General features: G+C 37.3%; 1 protein-coding gene across 2 annotated transcripts in view; it reads right to left on the bottom strand.

Annotated features, from left to right (window-relative positions):
- pth1r (parathyroid hormone 1 receptor) overlaps window positions 1-18,723 on the bottom strand; it is a 70,704-nt gene that overhangs the window by 33,394 nt on the left and 18,587 nt on the right. Inside the window, exon 2 of one of the 2 annotated variants that reach the window (XM_034288649.1) lies at window positions 18,440-18,570. The exons of the other annotated variant lie outside the window; for it this stretch is intronic. Within the exon in view, the coding sequence (XP_034144540.1) occupies window positions 18,440-18,517 (78 nt within the window). The 5' untranslated portion in view covers window positions 18,518-18,570. The remainder of the gene's footprint in view (window positions 1-18,439; window positions 18,571-18,723) is intronic. 2 annotated transcript variants of the gene reach the window in all.

Below are 18,723 nucleotides of genomic sequence, written 5' to 3' on the forward strand. Positions count from 1 at the left end.
CGTCTTTTTCCAGAGCAGCCTATATTTCTTCAGAGGTTACCTGCGGGTTTTTCTTTGTATCCCGAACCATTCTTCAGGCAGTTTTGGCGGAAATCTTTCTTGGTCTACCTGACCTTGGCTTGGTATCAAGAGATCACATTTTATATTTCTTAATAAGTGATTGAACAGTACTGACTGGCATTTGCAAGGCTTTGGATAACTTTGTATACCCTTTTCCATCTTTATAAAGTTCCATTACCTTGTTATGCGGGGCTTTTGACAGTTCTTTTCTACTCCCCATGGATCAGTATCTAGTCTGCTCAGTGCATCCACGTGAGAACTAACAAACTCATAGAATTTTTATACACAGACACTAATTGCAATTTAAAAAGCCACCGGTAATTGGGAAATTCACCTTTAATAGCCATTTTCACCTGTGTGTGTCACCTTCTGTGGCCAAACATTCAAGGGTATGTAAACTTTTGTTCAGGGCCATTTGAGTGATTTGTGTTATCATTATGATTTAAAAAGGAGGCAAACAACTATGTGATAATAAATTGCTTCACATGATCACTATCCTTAAATAAAATACATGTTTTGCATAATCAGTCATATTTTCAAAATCAAAGGCAAAATGTTACAATTTCTGCTAGGCTATGCAAACTTATGAGCACAATTGTAGGATTTCTGCTGCTCAACAGTTTGGGGTCTTATTTTTCGTTTCATAATGCGCAAAATATTTTCAGTTGCGGACGGGTCTGGACTGCAGCCAGGCAAGTTTAGCACCTTGACTCTTGCTGTTGTAATACGTGCAGAATGTGGTATGGCATTATCTTGCTGAAAAAAGCAAGGCCTTCCCTGAAAAATACATTGTCTGAATGGCTGCATATGTTTCTCCAAAACCTGTATATATTATTCAGCATTAACAATGCCTTCACAGATGTGCATGTCACCCATGCTACGTGCACTAATGCAATATCACAATATCACAAATGCTGGCTTTTGAACTGTGCAATGATAACACGCTGGATGGTCCCTCTCCTCTTTAGTCCAGAGGATGCAGTGTCCATGATTCCCAAAAACAATATAGCATTTTGATTGGCCAGATCACAGGACAGTTTTTCACTTCACCTCAGTCCATCGTAAATGGACTTGGGCCCAGAGAATGTGGGGGCGATTCTGGATCTTGTTAATATCTGGTTTCTTCTTTGCATGGTAGAGTTTTAACTTGCATTTATGGATGCAGCAACATATTGTGTTCACAGACAGTGGTTTCAGAAGTGTTCCTGAACCCATGCAGTGATTTCCACTACAGAATCATGTCTGGTTTTAATGCAGTGCCGCCTGAGGGTCCGAAGATCACGGCCATCCAATATTGTGTACAGAGATTTCTCCGGATTCTCTGAGTCTTTTAATGATACTATGTACCGTAGATGATGAGTTCCACAAACTCTTAAATTGTTCCATTATTTGCGTGCACGGTCTTTCACAGAGTGGTGAACACCTCCCCATCCTCACATCTGACAGACCCATCCTCTCTGGAATGATCTTTTAATACTCAATCATGTTACTGACTTGTTGCCAATTGACCTAATTAGTTGTGTGACATTTCACCAGATTTTTTTAGCATTACACAACTTCCAGTCTTTTGTTGCCTCTGTCCCAACGTTTTTGTAACGCAGCAATAAAATTCAAAGTGGGCATATATTTTTCAAGAAACAATAAAATGTCTCAGTTGCAACATTTGATATTTTGTCTTTATACTTTTTTCTACTTTTCTACTTTTTTATTGAATACAGAGTTTAAATGATTTGCACATTCTGTTTCTATTTATGTTTTATGCTGCATCCCAACCTTTTTGGGAATTCGGTTGTAATTCACTACAAGTAACACATTACATGTACCTAAGTACATCTTTGGTGGACCTACAGTAGTACTGTTCTTGTCACTCAGTCTGTTACCTGTATATGTATTATTATTGAAATAATATGAGGAATAAACATACTTAATTACATTTTATCAAATCACTTAATATACTTTATTTGTAGCCAAACTGACATTTGCATTGACATTGCATTTTGACAGCTGATTCCATTGGCCTATGCCTACTCAGCCATTAACAGAGCTGTGAATACACTGTTCAGCTGCAGCACAGCACCTGCGGCAAACTGAAGTATTTGATTGTTGCTACCATGTAAGGGATCAAAGGGATTGGATGAGTTTTTAGAAACGCCCACTCAAGATTAATGTGGAGCAGATCAACTGCAGGTGAATGGAGAAAGAGAATATGCAGACCTAAAGGACTGAGATTGTAGAGAACAAACATACATTTGTTAGCTGTAGCTGACTTTAGCTCTGCTTTCAACACCATAATTCCAGAACTACTAATACTAAAAAACAAACTCTCTCAGCTGATTGTGTCAACTGACCAAAAGGACACAGCAAGTAAAGATGAAGTGTACAATTCCGACTCTGATTTCAGACCTTAGCAATGGACCATAACAAAGATGTACTCTCTCGCCCTTAATCCATTATATAACAAAGCCTATAACTCCAACCATGTATGCGTCAAACTTTCAGACGACCACTGTATGTGTCAATTTCCAGGTAAATTGCAATGCATTGTAGGGTCTGTGGAAAGGGTTATCAGCTGCCACCTTCCCTCCATCAAAGTTGTATATGACTCCAGGGCAAAGAAGCATGTAGACAAGATCCAACTAGACCCCTCCAGCCCCACTCACCCAATGTTCTAAAAGAATGACCTGCCAGCAGTCGGAAGGCAGTATAGGTCAATTATGACCCCCACACACAGACAGACACCTCAGACCAATTAATGTCAAGTATGACAAGCCCATGAGCTCCAACAGAAAGAAATATGAATATAGAATGGAAAATGAATGTATTTATGAAACATAGTTAGCACATGAAATGGTATCCCAACAAACCAGATTGCATTGAGGTTTTCCAATCACCAAGTAATTTCAAATTACAATGCATCTTTTCTGTATAATATCAGAAGCAATTTACACAGCAAACCCTTTTTAAAGGCAAAAATGCACATCCCTACAATGCAGCATCGCAGGAATTATGTGTATATGTAATTATTTTGGAAAACAATTATGTTCAGTGTCAACATATGAAAAGTGCTGTTTACCGTTGGAACCCGACCGCTAGGGGCAGTTATCAATGTTTTCACAGTCAAATAGAGTGGCTATTGGCTAGGGCAAAGCGGTCGGGGATGAAGGATGGACATTTTCGAACCGACTTTCAATACAAAAATTGTATTGAATTCCATCAAGAGAAAAATTATTTGAGGGAGAATTGTTTTTCTTTAGACTGAAGGTTTTCTGTCTGTGTAACCTTAACCTTAACGACAATCCTAACACTAACCTCAGTACTGTGATGCCTAACCTTGACCCTAAGTAAATTTTACCATGAACTGTAAACGATTTTTTGCAACAAGTCATTTTAATTTTGATATTGAGTATGTTGAGGACTATAATAATAGGGACATTTTAAGGAGCATCATAATAGCAAGTTATTACGGACCAGTAGCACTGGAGATATGTTGATAGTGAATGTAACTGTGCCAATTTATGTTCATACTGAACATAATTGCAGTTAAAAAAAAATTACGAACGTACTTCCTGAGGGGTATGGTTGAATCCCTAATAACTGAAGGTCAAATGAAACTGGGTTGTGTATGCTCGGCTAAGTAACACATTGGTATATGACAAAATAGCCTACACACATACAGAACATACCCAGGTGACATTTTAACATAGAATTACTGTATATTGCGTAATGGAAACATGTCAGTTTGTTGTCATCATAATCAACCCCACCAAACACAAAACAGCCATTGAGAAGAACAGGGTTAGCTTTGCCAATCTAGAAGTTTATTAGTAAAGTTTAATAGTAAGTGAAAGTTATTAGTAAGTGAAAATTATAAAATGTCCCTTGTTTATTATATAAACAATATATACATTCATCACATTTTGAGAAATTGTTACATGTACCTTTGTTACAGGGCTGTCTAGGCAAAACTAAAAACATAAGTTCTCCCTAGAACTATGAATTACTATTTGAGGAAAAATCGTCAAGCTGGGAATCCTTTAAAGTTTGTCACATTTAAACACTTCTCTCTGTATTATGGATAAATAAAACTACAGAATAATATGTTCTATTTCAAACCTTGTTTACATGTTGTATGGAAAAGTAATGTAGTTTGATTTGGGTTTGTCAGTTAAGTCAGAACTGGGACAAGGAGAATGAAAGGTCCCCAGATATAAAATAATTGCCCTCAGAGAATATTTTAATATAAACTATATTGCACTAGAAAACATTGCAGCTGGCACATGTCTTGATTCCTTAAATCAAGACATTATGACCTATAATTTCAGATTATCCATCCACTAGAGGAGAATTCTGGGTAATAAGCCTTCTACCTCAAGATTATTCTTGAAAACGATATTCCTTTTTCACTGGCCGAGCTCCAAACCACCAAAGCAAATAGAACTCTTACAGGGAGAAGCTTTGCACATTCTTATTTACCAGCATTTCATTCAAAAATACAGTATTCTTTTTGTTTAATACTTTTGACAGCATTCCAAAAATAAATTTAGGAAAATACTGTACATAACATATGAGTTTTCATCATTGGTCTTTCAAATACAAACACTACTACAATTTCTGTATGCACCCAAACACCAGGTCAAGGAATTTAATTAAGTTTATTTTTTTAAGGAAATGTGCATACAATTTAGATGAGCATGTGAGTAATTTTACAGACATTGTTATCCAGAGCAATTAAAAATTAGTGCACTCATCTTAAGATAGTTTCAGAAGATGGCCAAAGACTTTGCTGTCTTCGCATCCAGCGAAGCTGGTTGCAAAGTTGGGTTGACAGAATAGACATGAGACTTGATCAGGCTGAGTGGGAGCTGCCCTCCTGTAGTGGAAGGATGGCCAAGAGACGGCAGAATATAACACTTGTAAGTGTAAGTGTTTTATTGCAAATGCAAATATATTTAATAGAAAAATAGTGAAATATATGAAGTGGGTGAAGACATGGATGACAAGGCAAAAATAAGTAGAGCTCAGAATTGGAGACAGTGGGTTCCACTACATTACCCACAGTCTTGATTATATACAGAATATGTCTTTAGAAAATTGTGGTAAACCGAAGGTTTTGCTGAAATGGTCTCCTCTGTATTTGTGAGTCAAACGCTGAAAGTTATAAATTGATTTCCATCTAGGAACAGATGCTGTTCTGTTTTGGGATGTGAATCAATATGATAAGATGCTATTGAAAACATGTTGTTCAAAAAATAAAGAAAGAATTTATGTATTACTTATTGAATGGGCACAGAAATATGGATGGATGGAAATGCATACTACAATGGGGATAGGGAGACATGCAGAACCTAGAAGGTTCTAATAGAATGCCTGAATGTTTATGATTAAAAATGTGAAAGCTGACAGTACAGGCAAATACTGTATGATTTTTAATTGTTGGGTATTGTTTTTTACACTGGTGAGGGATGAGTGTTAGAATGTGAAATACCCAAATAAACAATAGACAGGTTATTATAGTCTAATACAGGGAATATACTGTAAATGTAAGAAATATAACACACCTTAGGGAGACTCTTATGATTATCATTGCTTGTAAGAATTATGCAGGTTTTCTCATGAAAGAAAAGCTGGTTTCGTAAAACCTTGATATTTGTTTCAAGGATAAATGTCAATAGTGTCTTTCAATGACATTTAAAGTATACATTTTGCTTTTTGCTGTAGACATGTATAACAAACATCCCAACATACACAAGGGAACATTTTTAAATCAAATTTCAAGGCAAATTACATTTGACAGATTTTCTAAAACTTTGGTAATTTAGGGATTTAAGTCATCCACCAAACTTTAAAATAATTTGCAATGCTAGGTGAGAAAAAGGCAAACACTAATATTGACACAAAAATCCTAAGTCAATTTCCAGATGTCATATTTTAGAATCTATGGCTTTGCCTGTCAACACCAAACTTCTGATCAGTAAGTGTTTTGACTGAAAACACTCTTCAGATCATTTTCATGAATGCTTAAGTAGACTAGTAATAATCTTCCTCCTGTAAATAACTGAGGATGGGATTCTGGTTTAAGCGTCCATGTAAAGTGAGACTTTCCGCTACAGATCACACTTCGTCCCATAGATAATAAATAATATACAGATAATATTTACCCTGTTGCGCCTGTAAAGCGGCTGTATTATGGGAATTCAGTTATATGTTTGTTTTTCGTACTTGTTTTGGTCATTTGCCCTTCTTTACACCATAGCCTAACATTTCCTTCCTTGTTGTTGGCTTATTTTCAAAACACGATCCCAAGGGCTTTTTTTTAACTTTCCCTCTACATTTTTTTCTCTTTCAGAAAATATGGGGGATCTTGTAAATTATAGCTCTGCCGAATCTTGTTTTTAATGTCCCGTCCACTATCTGGAAAAAAGCATGAATATGTTACTTTTGACATATTGCACCACATGAATGTTTTAGCGGATGCAAGTTTCTGGATATTATAAACTCTATGAGTCAGTGCCACTCCTCTTCAACTGTGCCATTTGCATTTGATGATAAAAACCACAGACCACAAGACTGGTTGTCCTTTGGAAATACTCTGCAAACCACATTCTGACTTAAAGCAGCATTCAGCTCCTAATTATACCCTGGCTTGGCCAGATATGCCTGAAGAACAGCACTTTTGTCCCTGATGGAAACATTGTGTGTGCTTTAGGGGAAGCAGTAGAACCCTAAATATCATGGGGCCATAAGAGGTCTTTCTGTGTGTTACAGGCTTGGTGTCAATTACATTTCAATTCCAGTCAATTCAAACAGTTAACCTAACTTCAATTACAATTCAAAATTGGCCTCATTGAAAAGCATTGAAGATAATTGGAATGTTTGTGTTCTTGCTGAATGGACTGGAATTAAAACGGTACTGACACCAAGCCTGATGTGCTTTGTTTGTTCCAATTGGAAATCGACCACAGGTTTTTATAGTATACAAGTGATTTGTCTCTTTGCATTTCTTTTCATTAAAGCAATGCCAGCCAGAAGGAGAACATGTTTAATTTTCATCAAAAAAGTAATCAGGCAAATCATAAAACACCATTTCGTGTCAACTGGTATTTTATCATCATCTTCACCATAACTTTTAATACTTATAAATTGCCAATTTGTGAAATCAAAAGGTATTGCAGTAATGCATCATCAATTCTGGAAATGCGAGATGGGGAATAAAATCCCCTTTCACAATGATTAAAAAAAAATTACCCTCATTTTGAATCAGACAGTATGGTCATGCTTGTCTAGAACACATCCACCTGTCTATATCGTCAAAAAAGTATATATTTAAAGCAGGGGCATTTTTGAATTGTTATATAAGAACATTTCCATAATTTATCTGCAATAGCTAAAGGAAAGTGCTATACAACATTTACCATAAATAAATGTGAGTGCATACAAAAGTGCAAAAGTGCAAAATGCTGAACTTGGTCAACAGAAGACAATGGCTTCAGTTGTCAAACAGAAAAGCGGCACTCTCCCTCTTCCATTGGTGCCACTTAGACAAGCAATCATCTTTCCTCAAACAAGCAATGCCAGACAAAGGGCTAAAAAAATCAGCCTCAGCCATTTCCTGAAATCTTACTGTTCACTCAATGCTGTTCAGTGAGACAACAATGACTAAATAAAGTAGAGAATCATTGTGCCATCTAAATCTCTTCATATTTGACTTCGAATTGCAAGTTATTTGTTGTGGCAAAAAGTGTTATACATTATGTTTTTCAAACATGTACATTTTTATGCAATAATCAAAACAGCGTTCCATTCAATGCTGGTCCAGCTCTGAACTGCAGACCTGCTTCCTCAACACAAAAGGCAGGTCTTAATTAGAATGGATGACGCTCCACCTTCTTGATTTCGCACAGTGGGGGAAATATCAACCAGATTAATGCAGACATAAGGACAGTAATTTAGAAACGCAACCATTTCCAAGTTGAAAATTGCACTTTTTTAACTCCTAAACTGAGTGCATATTTGTCATGCTGATATTGTCTTTGTATTATTGTGTATATGTTTTCTAACAATCAAGCTCTTGAGCGAAAAATGTCATTTTAGTCAATCAAATCCTGTCTAGAGGGGTTTGCAGTTTGGATTTTGTAACTTCACGTGTTGTTTGGTAACTTATGACTAAAAAATTTGTCATGGATTCATTCATATTTTAAATTAAATATAGTTAAAAAAATATTAGGCACATAAAAAAGGGAAAGAAGACTCCTGAAATGGACTGAATTATTTCCACAGGTATTTCTTTTTCATATAGAAAAAACCCCAGAAATGAATGATGACAGTGAATTAAGTCCAGGGGACCTCAAAGTTTTACCAACTTCCATGTTGCACCGTGACTTGTTTTCAACATTCACATCAGCAACATCTTTGCAACCAATGTAATTTACTCTTCATACCCACTCCTAGTGGGAATCAAACCCACAACCTAGGCATTACAAGTGCCATTATTTTCCATAACTATATAAGGCCCTATTCTTTAAGTCTAATTCAATAGGTCTTGGGTTGTTTGTGTTGTAATATAGTACATGGGTCATTTAAAAACCAGAAGAGGAACCAGGAAAGCCTAGGTCAGCCGGCCCGCAATCAAAAATGACAAATGTTCCCTGGATTCGAATGGCTTTTGACACTGGCGGTTTTAACATATTATTAGCCAGTAATAGGCTTACAAGTATCTACTAACTGATTAATTGGAATAGTCATAAGAATTGAGCAATTGCTAGGGAGACTGAAGATGAACATTTCCATGCCTAAGCTATTTAATTTCATGGCACAAAAACATTCATTTTTCACTGATACAATAACTATCAATATACACTCACTTAAAGGATTATTAGGAACACCATACTAATACTGTGTTTGACCCCCTTTCGCCTTCAGAACTGCCTTAATTCTACGTGGCATTGATTCAACAAGGTGCTGAAAGCATTCTTTAGAAATGTTGGCCCATCTTGATAGGATAGCATCTTGTAGTTGATGGAGATTTGTGGGATGCACATCTAGGGCACGAAGCTCCCTTTCCACCACATCCCAAAGATGCTCTATTGGGTTGAGATCTGGTGACTGTGGGGGCTATTTCAGTACAGTGAACTCATTGTCATGTTCAAGAAACCAATTTGAAATTATTCAAGCTTTGTGACATGGTGCATTATCCTGCTGGAAGTAGCCATCAGAGGATGGGTACATGGTGGTCATAAAGGGATAGGACATGGTCAGAAACAATGCTCAGGTAGGCCGTGGCATTTAAACGATGCCCAATTGGCACTAAGGGGCCTAAAGTGTGCCAAGAAAACATCCCCCACACCATTACACCACCACCACCAGCCTTCACAGTGGTAACAAGGCATGATGGATCCATGTTCTCATTCTGTTTACGCCAAATTCTGACTCTACCATCTGAATGTCTCAACAGAAATCGAGACTCATCAGACCAGGCAACATTCTTCCAGTCTTCATCTGTCCAATTTTGATGAGCTTGTGCAAATTGTAGCCTCTTTTTCCCATTTTATAGTGGAGATGAGTGGTACCTGGTGGGGTCTTCTGCTGTTGAAGCCCATCCACCTCAAGGTTGTGCGTGTTGTGGCTTCACAAATGCTTTGCTGCATACCTCGGTTGTAACGAGTGGTTATTTCAGGCAAAGTTGCTCTTCTATCAGCTTGAATCAGTTGGCCCATTCTCCTCTGACCTCTAGCATCAACAAGGCATTTTCGCCCACAGGACTGCCGCATACTGGATGTTTTTCCCTTTTCACACCATTCTTTTTAAACCCTAGAAATGGTTGTGCGTGAAAATCCTAGTAACTGAGCAGATTGTGAAATACTCAGACCAGCCCGTCTGGCACCAACAACCATGTTGGTTGCTCAAAATTGCTTAAATCACCTTTCTTTCCCATTCTGACATTCAGTTTGGAGTTCAGGAGATTGTCTTGACCAGGACCACACCCCTGAATGCATTGAAGCAACTGCTATGTGATTGGTTGATTAGATAATTGCATTAATGAGAAATTGAACAGGTGTTCCTAATAATCCTTTAGGTGAGTGTAGGTGACAAGTGAAAAGACGAGAAAATCATGGAAACCCCTACTTTTTTACTGCCCAAAGGATGTTGATAAAGCCTATATTACCCCCAAAAACCATGTACGGATGCGTACTTCGAAAATTCACCAAAACAGTCGCAATTGAACCGTAAACAATAAAGACCAGATTTGTATGAATTTTGTAGCCAGTTACGTTTTTGTCTATCCAGAACAAATACACAAATGTATATTTTATATTTTGAGAGTCCTAATTTCCATCTGTAGATGTTTTATAGATAGTAATACTATCAAAAAACTTTCAACAAACTATCGGTTGATAAACAACTGCTTGCTAAGGTTAAAGTTAGGGTTAGGTTTAGAATAAGGTTAAGGGTTAAGGTTAGGGACAGAATAAAGGTTAGAATATAGGTAAGGGTTAGGGTTAGTAAATAGTTGAAAAGGTACAGATTGTCTTCTGACTATCTGTAGAGCATCTACAGGCACACTTTTTGGACTCTCAAAATTAAGTGTTAGCAAATGAATCCAGCCAAATTTTTTAGGTAAATCTCTTAGTTGTAATTGGTTTCAGTCTTCAACTGAATGAATTGGACCAGAATGTTTCTGCTCTGTTTAGATGTTTAGACATACAGCACCAGTCAAAAGTATCCATGGGTAAGTATTTGCAAACTTTTGACTGCTTCTGTAGAATCTGTGCAGTTTGCCAGAATTTGCATCTCATGCGTCCACCACTTTTCAAGAGAAAGGGTGGTCAGTGTAAAAACTGGTATTTCCACTTGCACTGCAGCCAGAATGGCACCTAAGGCAGAACAGCAACATCATTACACAACTAAATAAATGTGACACACACACAGTACAAGCCAAAAGTGTGGATAAGTGTGAGTGTGTCCAAACCTTTGACTGGTACTGTATGCCAACCAATTAACTTGTATGAACATCCCTCCATTGGCTGCCTAGTCCTATCACACTGATTATTCATGCCTCTCATTTTTGTGAAGGTTTTACACATTATTTGTGTGCCTCTTTTAACAATTTTTACTTTCATATGTTAAAGCAACCTTTGACTTTTCTTCATGGTCATACAGTTTTAAATTAGCTCAAATACTTAAAAGTAAAAAAAGCCCTATCATGGCAGTCTCATTTATTAATCGTGCAATTTGTGCATAAAACATATGAACTTCATTAATATAATAATTAGAATTAGAATATGAATCATATGAATATAAAGTAAGCCTTGACACCAAGTTTATACAGTGCTAGGTGGTGGAATAAGCAAACTGCTTGTCAAACGTAGCCTAGTTCATGTGTAACCTGTGTGAATTAAATTGTGAGAATAATTAAATAACTTTTTGTTTTAATGGTTGGTATATTCTGAATTCATTCAGCATTTAACAGAAAATTATCGCACATAATTTCAGCACAGCAATGTATTTGTTATGATAACAATCCATATAAACTAGTCCTTAGTTAAATTATATGCCACAGGCTGAAATAATGGGAAAGCAAATGGGAGACGCATTTCCCAGAGAGCATGTTTTTAGAGACAGTTGGAAAATATTGCAGAAAGCACAGGTTGGCACAGTCAATATTATTAAAAAAATAAGTGTTTAAACATATTTTTTGTCAACAGGCACTTTTCCAAAGAACTTTGTTGATCAGTCTGGCATTTCACTAAGAATGAGCCAACCAATTGATGCCTGCAATTTCAGTTGTAATCATAACGATTACATACACTTTCTATAACCCACCGGATATCAGGTCAAAAGGGGCTTATTTGCCGTCAATGGGTTCCCAAAAATGATCAGAGTCAACCATGACAGCATGCACTCGTAGGTTACATAAGGGAGCTGATGCCTATGTATGGTGTAGTGATGGATTGCACATTTAGTCAATATACCTGAGTTGATGGGTTAAATCATCTCCTCGCCACTCTCTATAAGGCAACCTTGGAGTTTTGTAAGCAACACATGACAATGGAAGGCAAACTGAACAAGTGGGTAGGGGTGAGGGGCTGGTTTGGCATTACGGGTATGGTCAGGTAGTAATAACCGAAAAAAATAACAGTGTAGGCCATTCTGAAATGTTGTGCTATTTTCCCCCTGAGAGCATTAGGTCATGGTCCAGAGAAGGTTCCAGATGAATGAACACCTTTCTACAGTACATTAAGGTTGTTAAATGTCCTTAAAATCCTTGGAACAAGTTCATGCTTCTCAGCATACATGGTCACTACTATTAACTGTCTAAAGCAGGGTCCTCCAACCCTGCTTTAGGCAGTTAGAATCAGGTGTGCTGAATTGGGGTTGGAGTGAAAACAATCAGGACCCTAGCTCTCAAATTCCCCAAGTCTATGTCTAGTGAATGACTGTTAAAATGAATATCACCATTTTATCTTTATCAAACACAATTCTGACATGACACCATCAAATAAAGACATTTTGTTGGCTTCTGTATCAAATATAGATTTTTCTCTGAGGGCTATGCGCATGTCACAAGTAATAGCCTGGCACTGTTTGAACCATGACATTAACCATTACTTAACGAGGGTACTGAAAGCTCCCCTGTGCCAAACATAACATTTTTCACTGTCATTCAAGGACACAACCCCCCCCCCCCCCCCACCCCCCATAAAGGAGCAGCGTTTGTTTAAGGCCATAATTGTCTGCCTCACCAACAAGCAGCAGCATCTCAAATTGGAGGATAATCAGTATCTGCTTAATTATCCCAGGTGTCTCTTGTTTCTAAAACATCACGCCCCTTTGATTGTTGAAGAGTATTTTGTAAGTGGACCTTGATGGGAAGGTCAAACAAAGCTTGGAGAGCTTGCAGAGGATCTGTGCTCCTCCACTAAAACTGTGGAGTTCAATAAAAAATTGTTTATTCATGTGAACGCTCAAGTTCAGAAAGATTGCAAACCTTAGCAGGACTTTTGTATTGTTGATCTGTGACAAATTTTAAATTGTAAAATTGTAGTGTGCCAATACTCCACTGATACTTACTTGACTACAACACTTCCACTAACATTAGACAAGATTAGATATATTTATTTTTTTTACATGTATGACCAAATGTTTGGCCAGTTTTACACAAGTATGCTTTACATTTTATTTTATTTTTTATATACAACATACACTGTATGTTTAAGTCCATTCACTGTAAAACAAGTCACAAATGCTGGTAATCTAGTCAAATATCTGTCATTTACTCTTCACCGCTGTCACTAATTACTGGTGTGATTTGCTATGGCTGTAGCACAGAAACAGCCTTGTTCATACTGGCAGTTGAAGTGTTCACATGAAATGTTAGCATTTTATACTTTGAGGCTTTAAAAATGTCCTCACATTTTGATTTCAAACACTGAAAGCCGCAGAGAAAATGTTATAGCAGGCTTTGTTGTTTCACTTTAGTTTGCTTCATTTCTTCTGAGTTAGAGGTAGCATAAGCATGATCAATCAACCTGCATCACATTAGGAAGAAAAACTATTTGGCTGACTTCAGAATCCCTGAGTGAAAATGCAAATTTAATCCCAGATGTAAAAATTCATTTCGGAATCCTTAAAAAGTCTGGCTTCTACTCCCTCTAGATTTTATTACCTTGCAACAAGTATACATAGCTGTGTCAAGTTAAAATTGCTCACAAACCACCAGATGTTCACTTGAATGTCAGCCAATGTTTGTCACATCCAAGTCTGTAAACTGAGTGAAGGAAACTCAGTTGATTAATAGAAATTCTGCCTTTTAAGGGATAGTTACAGTGATGAGCCAAAACATTTGACCACTGAACAAAGAAGCGAATAATGTTGATCATTTCCTAACAAGGGCACATGTTAAAGTCTGGGTGGATTAGATGGTAAACAAACAACACGTTTTTGAAGGAGAAATGGGCATGAATAAAGACCAGATCGACTTTGACAAGGGCCAAATTGTTATGGCCAGGCGACTGGATCATGGCAATGATATTCCCTGAGGAACCCTGATGAAGATTTCAAGGTGCTGCCGTGGCCTCTAAATTCCCCAGATATCAAACCAATTGAAAATCTGTGGGATGTGCTGGACAAACAAGTCCAATCCACAGTGGCTCCATCTCGCAACTTACAGGATTTGAAGGATCTTCTGTTGATGTCTTTGTGCCAGATACCACAGGACACCTTCAGGGGACTGCCCCGGTGGGTCGGTGCTGTTTTGGCGACACTCAGAGGACCTACACCATATTAGGCAGGTGGTCATTATGTTTTGGCTTATCAGTGTAGACCTAAATTGATGTTTAGGTGATATTCCCATTACCTGGGTTTGTGTTTGAAAGCCCATGGGGTCATATTCGCTTAGTCTCACAAAAATCTAAACTCCAACCATTTGAAACCTTCTTCATAAACCTTAAAGAGAGAATAGCTCTTTGAAGGCCAGAAAACAGTGCAACAGCTGTAATTTTTAACACTTTTTATTTAGATTATTACAGATTCTTTTACAGTCCAATTCTTGCCTCATCATGGCAAATCCCAGCTGGCTCAGCAGAGTCGAGGATCAAGATCGTGTGTATATAAAAAGCACAATTAATTTAATTTGCATGTCATTTTTCAAAATGTATCATTGTATTTTTATTTTCTCTAAAAGCCATGCAAGCAAGAAGCCTGGTGGAGTTTTTTTTTAGTGCTCAGTTTGATTGAAGACCTCTGTATTTTGCCTTGTAAATGATTGTTTCTCGAAAGGAGAGAACGAACAATGGTCTTCCAAAAAGGGTATTTCCAATAATCACCTGATCTCTGAGATGTTTTCTGAAAAGGTTTCTCAATGTCATCAATCCGGTAACTATCTGTTTATAAGCAGCTGCTTGCTAAGGTTAGGTTACAGGGTTAGAATTAAGGTTAGGTTTAGTAGATAGTTGAAATGTTACGATAGTCTTTTGAATGATACAGCTAGCAACGCATACGTGGTTGGATCACCGATCTGACCAGTTTGCTGGTCACTTTAATCAAACTAAAAGGTTGTCATTTTCACTTGGCTTTACCTCTATTTTTTTTATCAAACTCTTATTTGTCTGTTTGGCAAAATGTGTAGCTACATGCTGTACGTCTACTACCACTCACTGTGTCTATCGACGAGGGAGTATCTGTGACAGCAGCATCCTGTTGGTGTGTGAAACCGGTAAGCAGGCAACTACTGCACAATGAGAATTTTTTCAAAGAAGGTGAAAAAGAGGTAGAACTATAGAGCAAACTGAGTAAGAATGGAAACCCAAACAATAGCAAAATACGGCCTATAATATTGCCCAAAACCAGATGCAATTTACAAAGTTCTAATTCGTTTACAAAAAACGCTCACAATCCAATCTGGTATGCTAAAGCTATGGCATCATAGCAGATAATATATAAAAATACTTCAGTAAAGTCTACTCAGCTAGCACATTCTGAGAACAATGTCTCTTAAAGCTCAATCAGAGCTTGGTTCTCCTATGGTTGTGTTACATAAAACTTTCCACAGCTTCTGGAAAAGTAACATGAGAAAGATTATTGGTTATCCAATTTCACAATTTGTATTTCTAGTGGCAAATGTAATGATTTGTCAAAATGCAGAAAGAACAAAGCCCCCCCCCCCCGCCCAGTATTAAATATTTGTTTTTATGCTACTGTATTTTATGTTTTCTTTTTTTTGTAAGGCACATTGAATTGCTTCTATGTATGAATTGTGCTATATAAATAAACTTGCTTGCTTACTAACATATAACCTTCCTCACTTACTTGCAGTAGGCAGGCAGCAGTTACCATAGTGGGTATGGTATCTGACTACTAATCAAATAGCTGATTGATTTTTGTTCTCAGGACACAGGATGTATCTGAGCTTAATTTCGTGGCAAAGGGTCTGAATACTTATGTACACAAGGTTTTTCATATTAAGATACAACTGACCTTTACCAGACAACACCTGGGTAAAGGCTAAAACTACTGGAACAATGTGCTCTGGACAGATGAGTTTAAAATGGAATTGTTTTTCCTCAATGTCAGACACTGTCTCCTGAACAGACAAACCTTGTACAAACTCCAAAGCATGGAGGTGGTGGCATTATAGTTTGGGGCTGCTAGGATGCTTATGGCTTAGCCAACTTGTCTTCATTGAGTCAACCATTTATTCCACATTCTACTTGAAAATATTTAAGGAAAATGTGACACCATCTGTCAAAACACTGAAGTTGAACCAAACATTTATCTTGCAACAGGATAATGATCCGAAACACACAAAGCCGCACCAGAATGGCTCAAACAAAAATAAATTGAGAATTATAGAATGGAGTAAAATCTAAATGCTGTGGGGGGCCCTCGATGATGACACAGTTGAAGCACTACTATAAAGAAAACCAATATTCTTCCCAGTCGATGTAAGGGACTGATATACAGTTACAAGAAATGGCAATAAGCAATTTCAGCCAAAGGAGGCAACACTAGCTATTGAAGCAAGGGGTGTACATATTTTTTCTGAACTATGCATTTCTGTAGTTTTTTATGAATAAACCATGGCAAAGTTTAATCTTTCAGTGTAATTTGTTATATTAAGTTACCTTTATCTGTCAATAGAGTTGAAGTGATGATTATATATCCAGGGGTCATATTAACAAAACATTTTATCTTACCACTAAGAGGCCTCTCAAACAGCAGTAAAATTAACAGAGTTGCATATAAGCAGCCTTTAAATGATCACACTAGAACAACCGTGACTGTAAGACCTGCGACACTACATTGTGCAAAAAAATAATTAATGAAAACCAAACTGGACACAAGAACAGCTTTCACTTTTTTGCCAACTTGTGCATGAAAGGAGGGATATTATTGAAGGAAAATTTGGAGTTGGGATAACTTCTAGAACCAAAACAGAAGTGTGGGAAAATATAAGCTTGCAAATAAATGCAGCTTTCCCACTGTCCAGAACCACCGATGAGTGTGAAAAGCACTGGTATTCTTCGCAGTCTCAGGCAAGAGTTTGCAGAATTCAAGCGACAAACAAATCCCACAGGTGGGATCCCACACGTGACTGTTATTATTTTCAACTAGGCTAGACTACAATGTTTTATTCCCTATCAGTCAATTTATTTAGCCTATATAAAATGAAAATATATGTATAAATAAACCTCATCATTGCAGACAATATTAACATGTAATATATAATTTGAAACAATTGTTGGGAGGCTCAGCACCCAAGGCCCTGTTGCCTCAGTGGTGTGCACAATCCTTGGGCACTCAGACACCAGCATAACCGGGCTGATTACAAGGCGGATTGCCAGTAGCAGCGCTTTTAGGATTGTTTGTGATCTGGTGATCAGGGGTCTTCTTGACTACCCCAAACCTTTCACAAATTTAGGAGCTTGTTTTACCGCAAAAATGCTTTGTAAAGTCCTCTTAGACCAAAAATGTCCAAAATGTCCAAAATTAGGACTAACCCGCCCATTATTTTTAAGAGTTTCTCCTAAATGAGCATGTTGGGAGCTACTTTTAATCTTACGTTTTTTTGTGAATACGGCCCCAGATGTCTAAATATGTGGGAAGAAAAGACAACTTTCTAGGGAGTGTACATTTCCAAATGACTGTATTTACGAAATGGTTGTTTTGATTGAAACCTCAGTCCATCAAATTTAAAAATGAAGTTGAAGATGACAGTTAACACCATCACATTCTTAACTGAATTCTTAAAAAAATCTATGTGCAAGTTTGGGTTCATAACCCCTGTAGGACAATCATTCTTCTTCACCAACACATTTCTAGGGCTAATAATAATCATAAGAGAGTGTCATATTTTATAACTAACCCTTTAATAACTAAGCTTTATTTATGACACAGAAACAAAATTAGCTGAACTACTGTAAATGCGGCACATTACAATTCTCATTACAATTTTTGGTAATTAGAAGAACAGATAATAGAAAGAAATTTGGCTTGTCCAATTTTTTTGTCATATGTAGTGGAGGATGACAATTTATAACTTTGACAAAGTTGTCCAACTATCAAACAATATTCAGGTTTTGCCACGCCATGCCATGCTCTATGGACAGCGCTTAATTGGAGTCAATTTCCTCCTACAACAGGACAATGACCCAAAGAACAGCTCCAAACTATGCAATAACAATTTAGGGAAGAAGCAGTCAGCTGGTATTCTGTCTATAATGGAGTGGACAGCACAGTCACCAGAAAACAAGGACCACAAACTTGTAAGTGACTCTAAATTACATTTTTCCTTTCAATATGGCGGCTTTCCCTGTCTCATTTTTTAAAGTGTCTGGCTAATAAATTAAATATCATGAAATATTAGTGACTACCACTGGCTTACCTTATCAAGCATGAAGATGATGCACTTAATCATCACAAATAGGTGCACCAAAAACATATTCCCAGGGTGTTGATGCATCCTCTTCTCATTGAAGCCCCTCCCAACACCACGGGAAGGGGAATGCTATCCATCTGCAAAAGTGAAGTTTTGCTTTGATTTCAACTTACATTGTTGCTACCCTAGCTAACATGTTCCTGAACAGTGCCACAAGCTCACTGACATGCACTTACTGTGTATAGCATGGAACATTGACAACACAACTGACCAATACTAGATTTGACAAG

Source organism: Esox lucius, chromosome 3, assembly GCF_011004845.1.
Source record: "Esox lucius isolate fEsoLuc1 chromosome 3, fEsoLuc1.pri, whole genome shotgun sequence".
Lineage (NCBI taxonomy): Eukaryota > Metazoa > Chordata > Actinopteri > Esociformes > Esocidae > Esox > Esox lucius.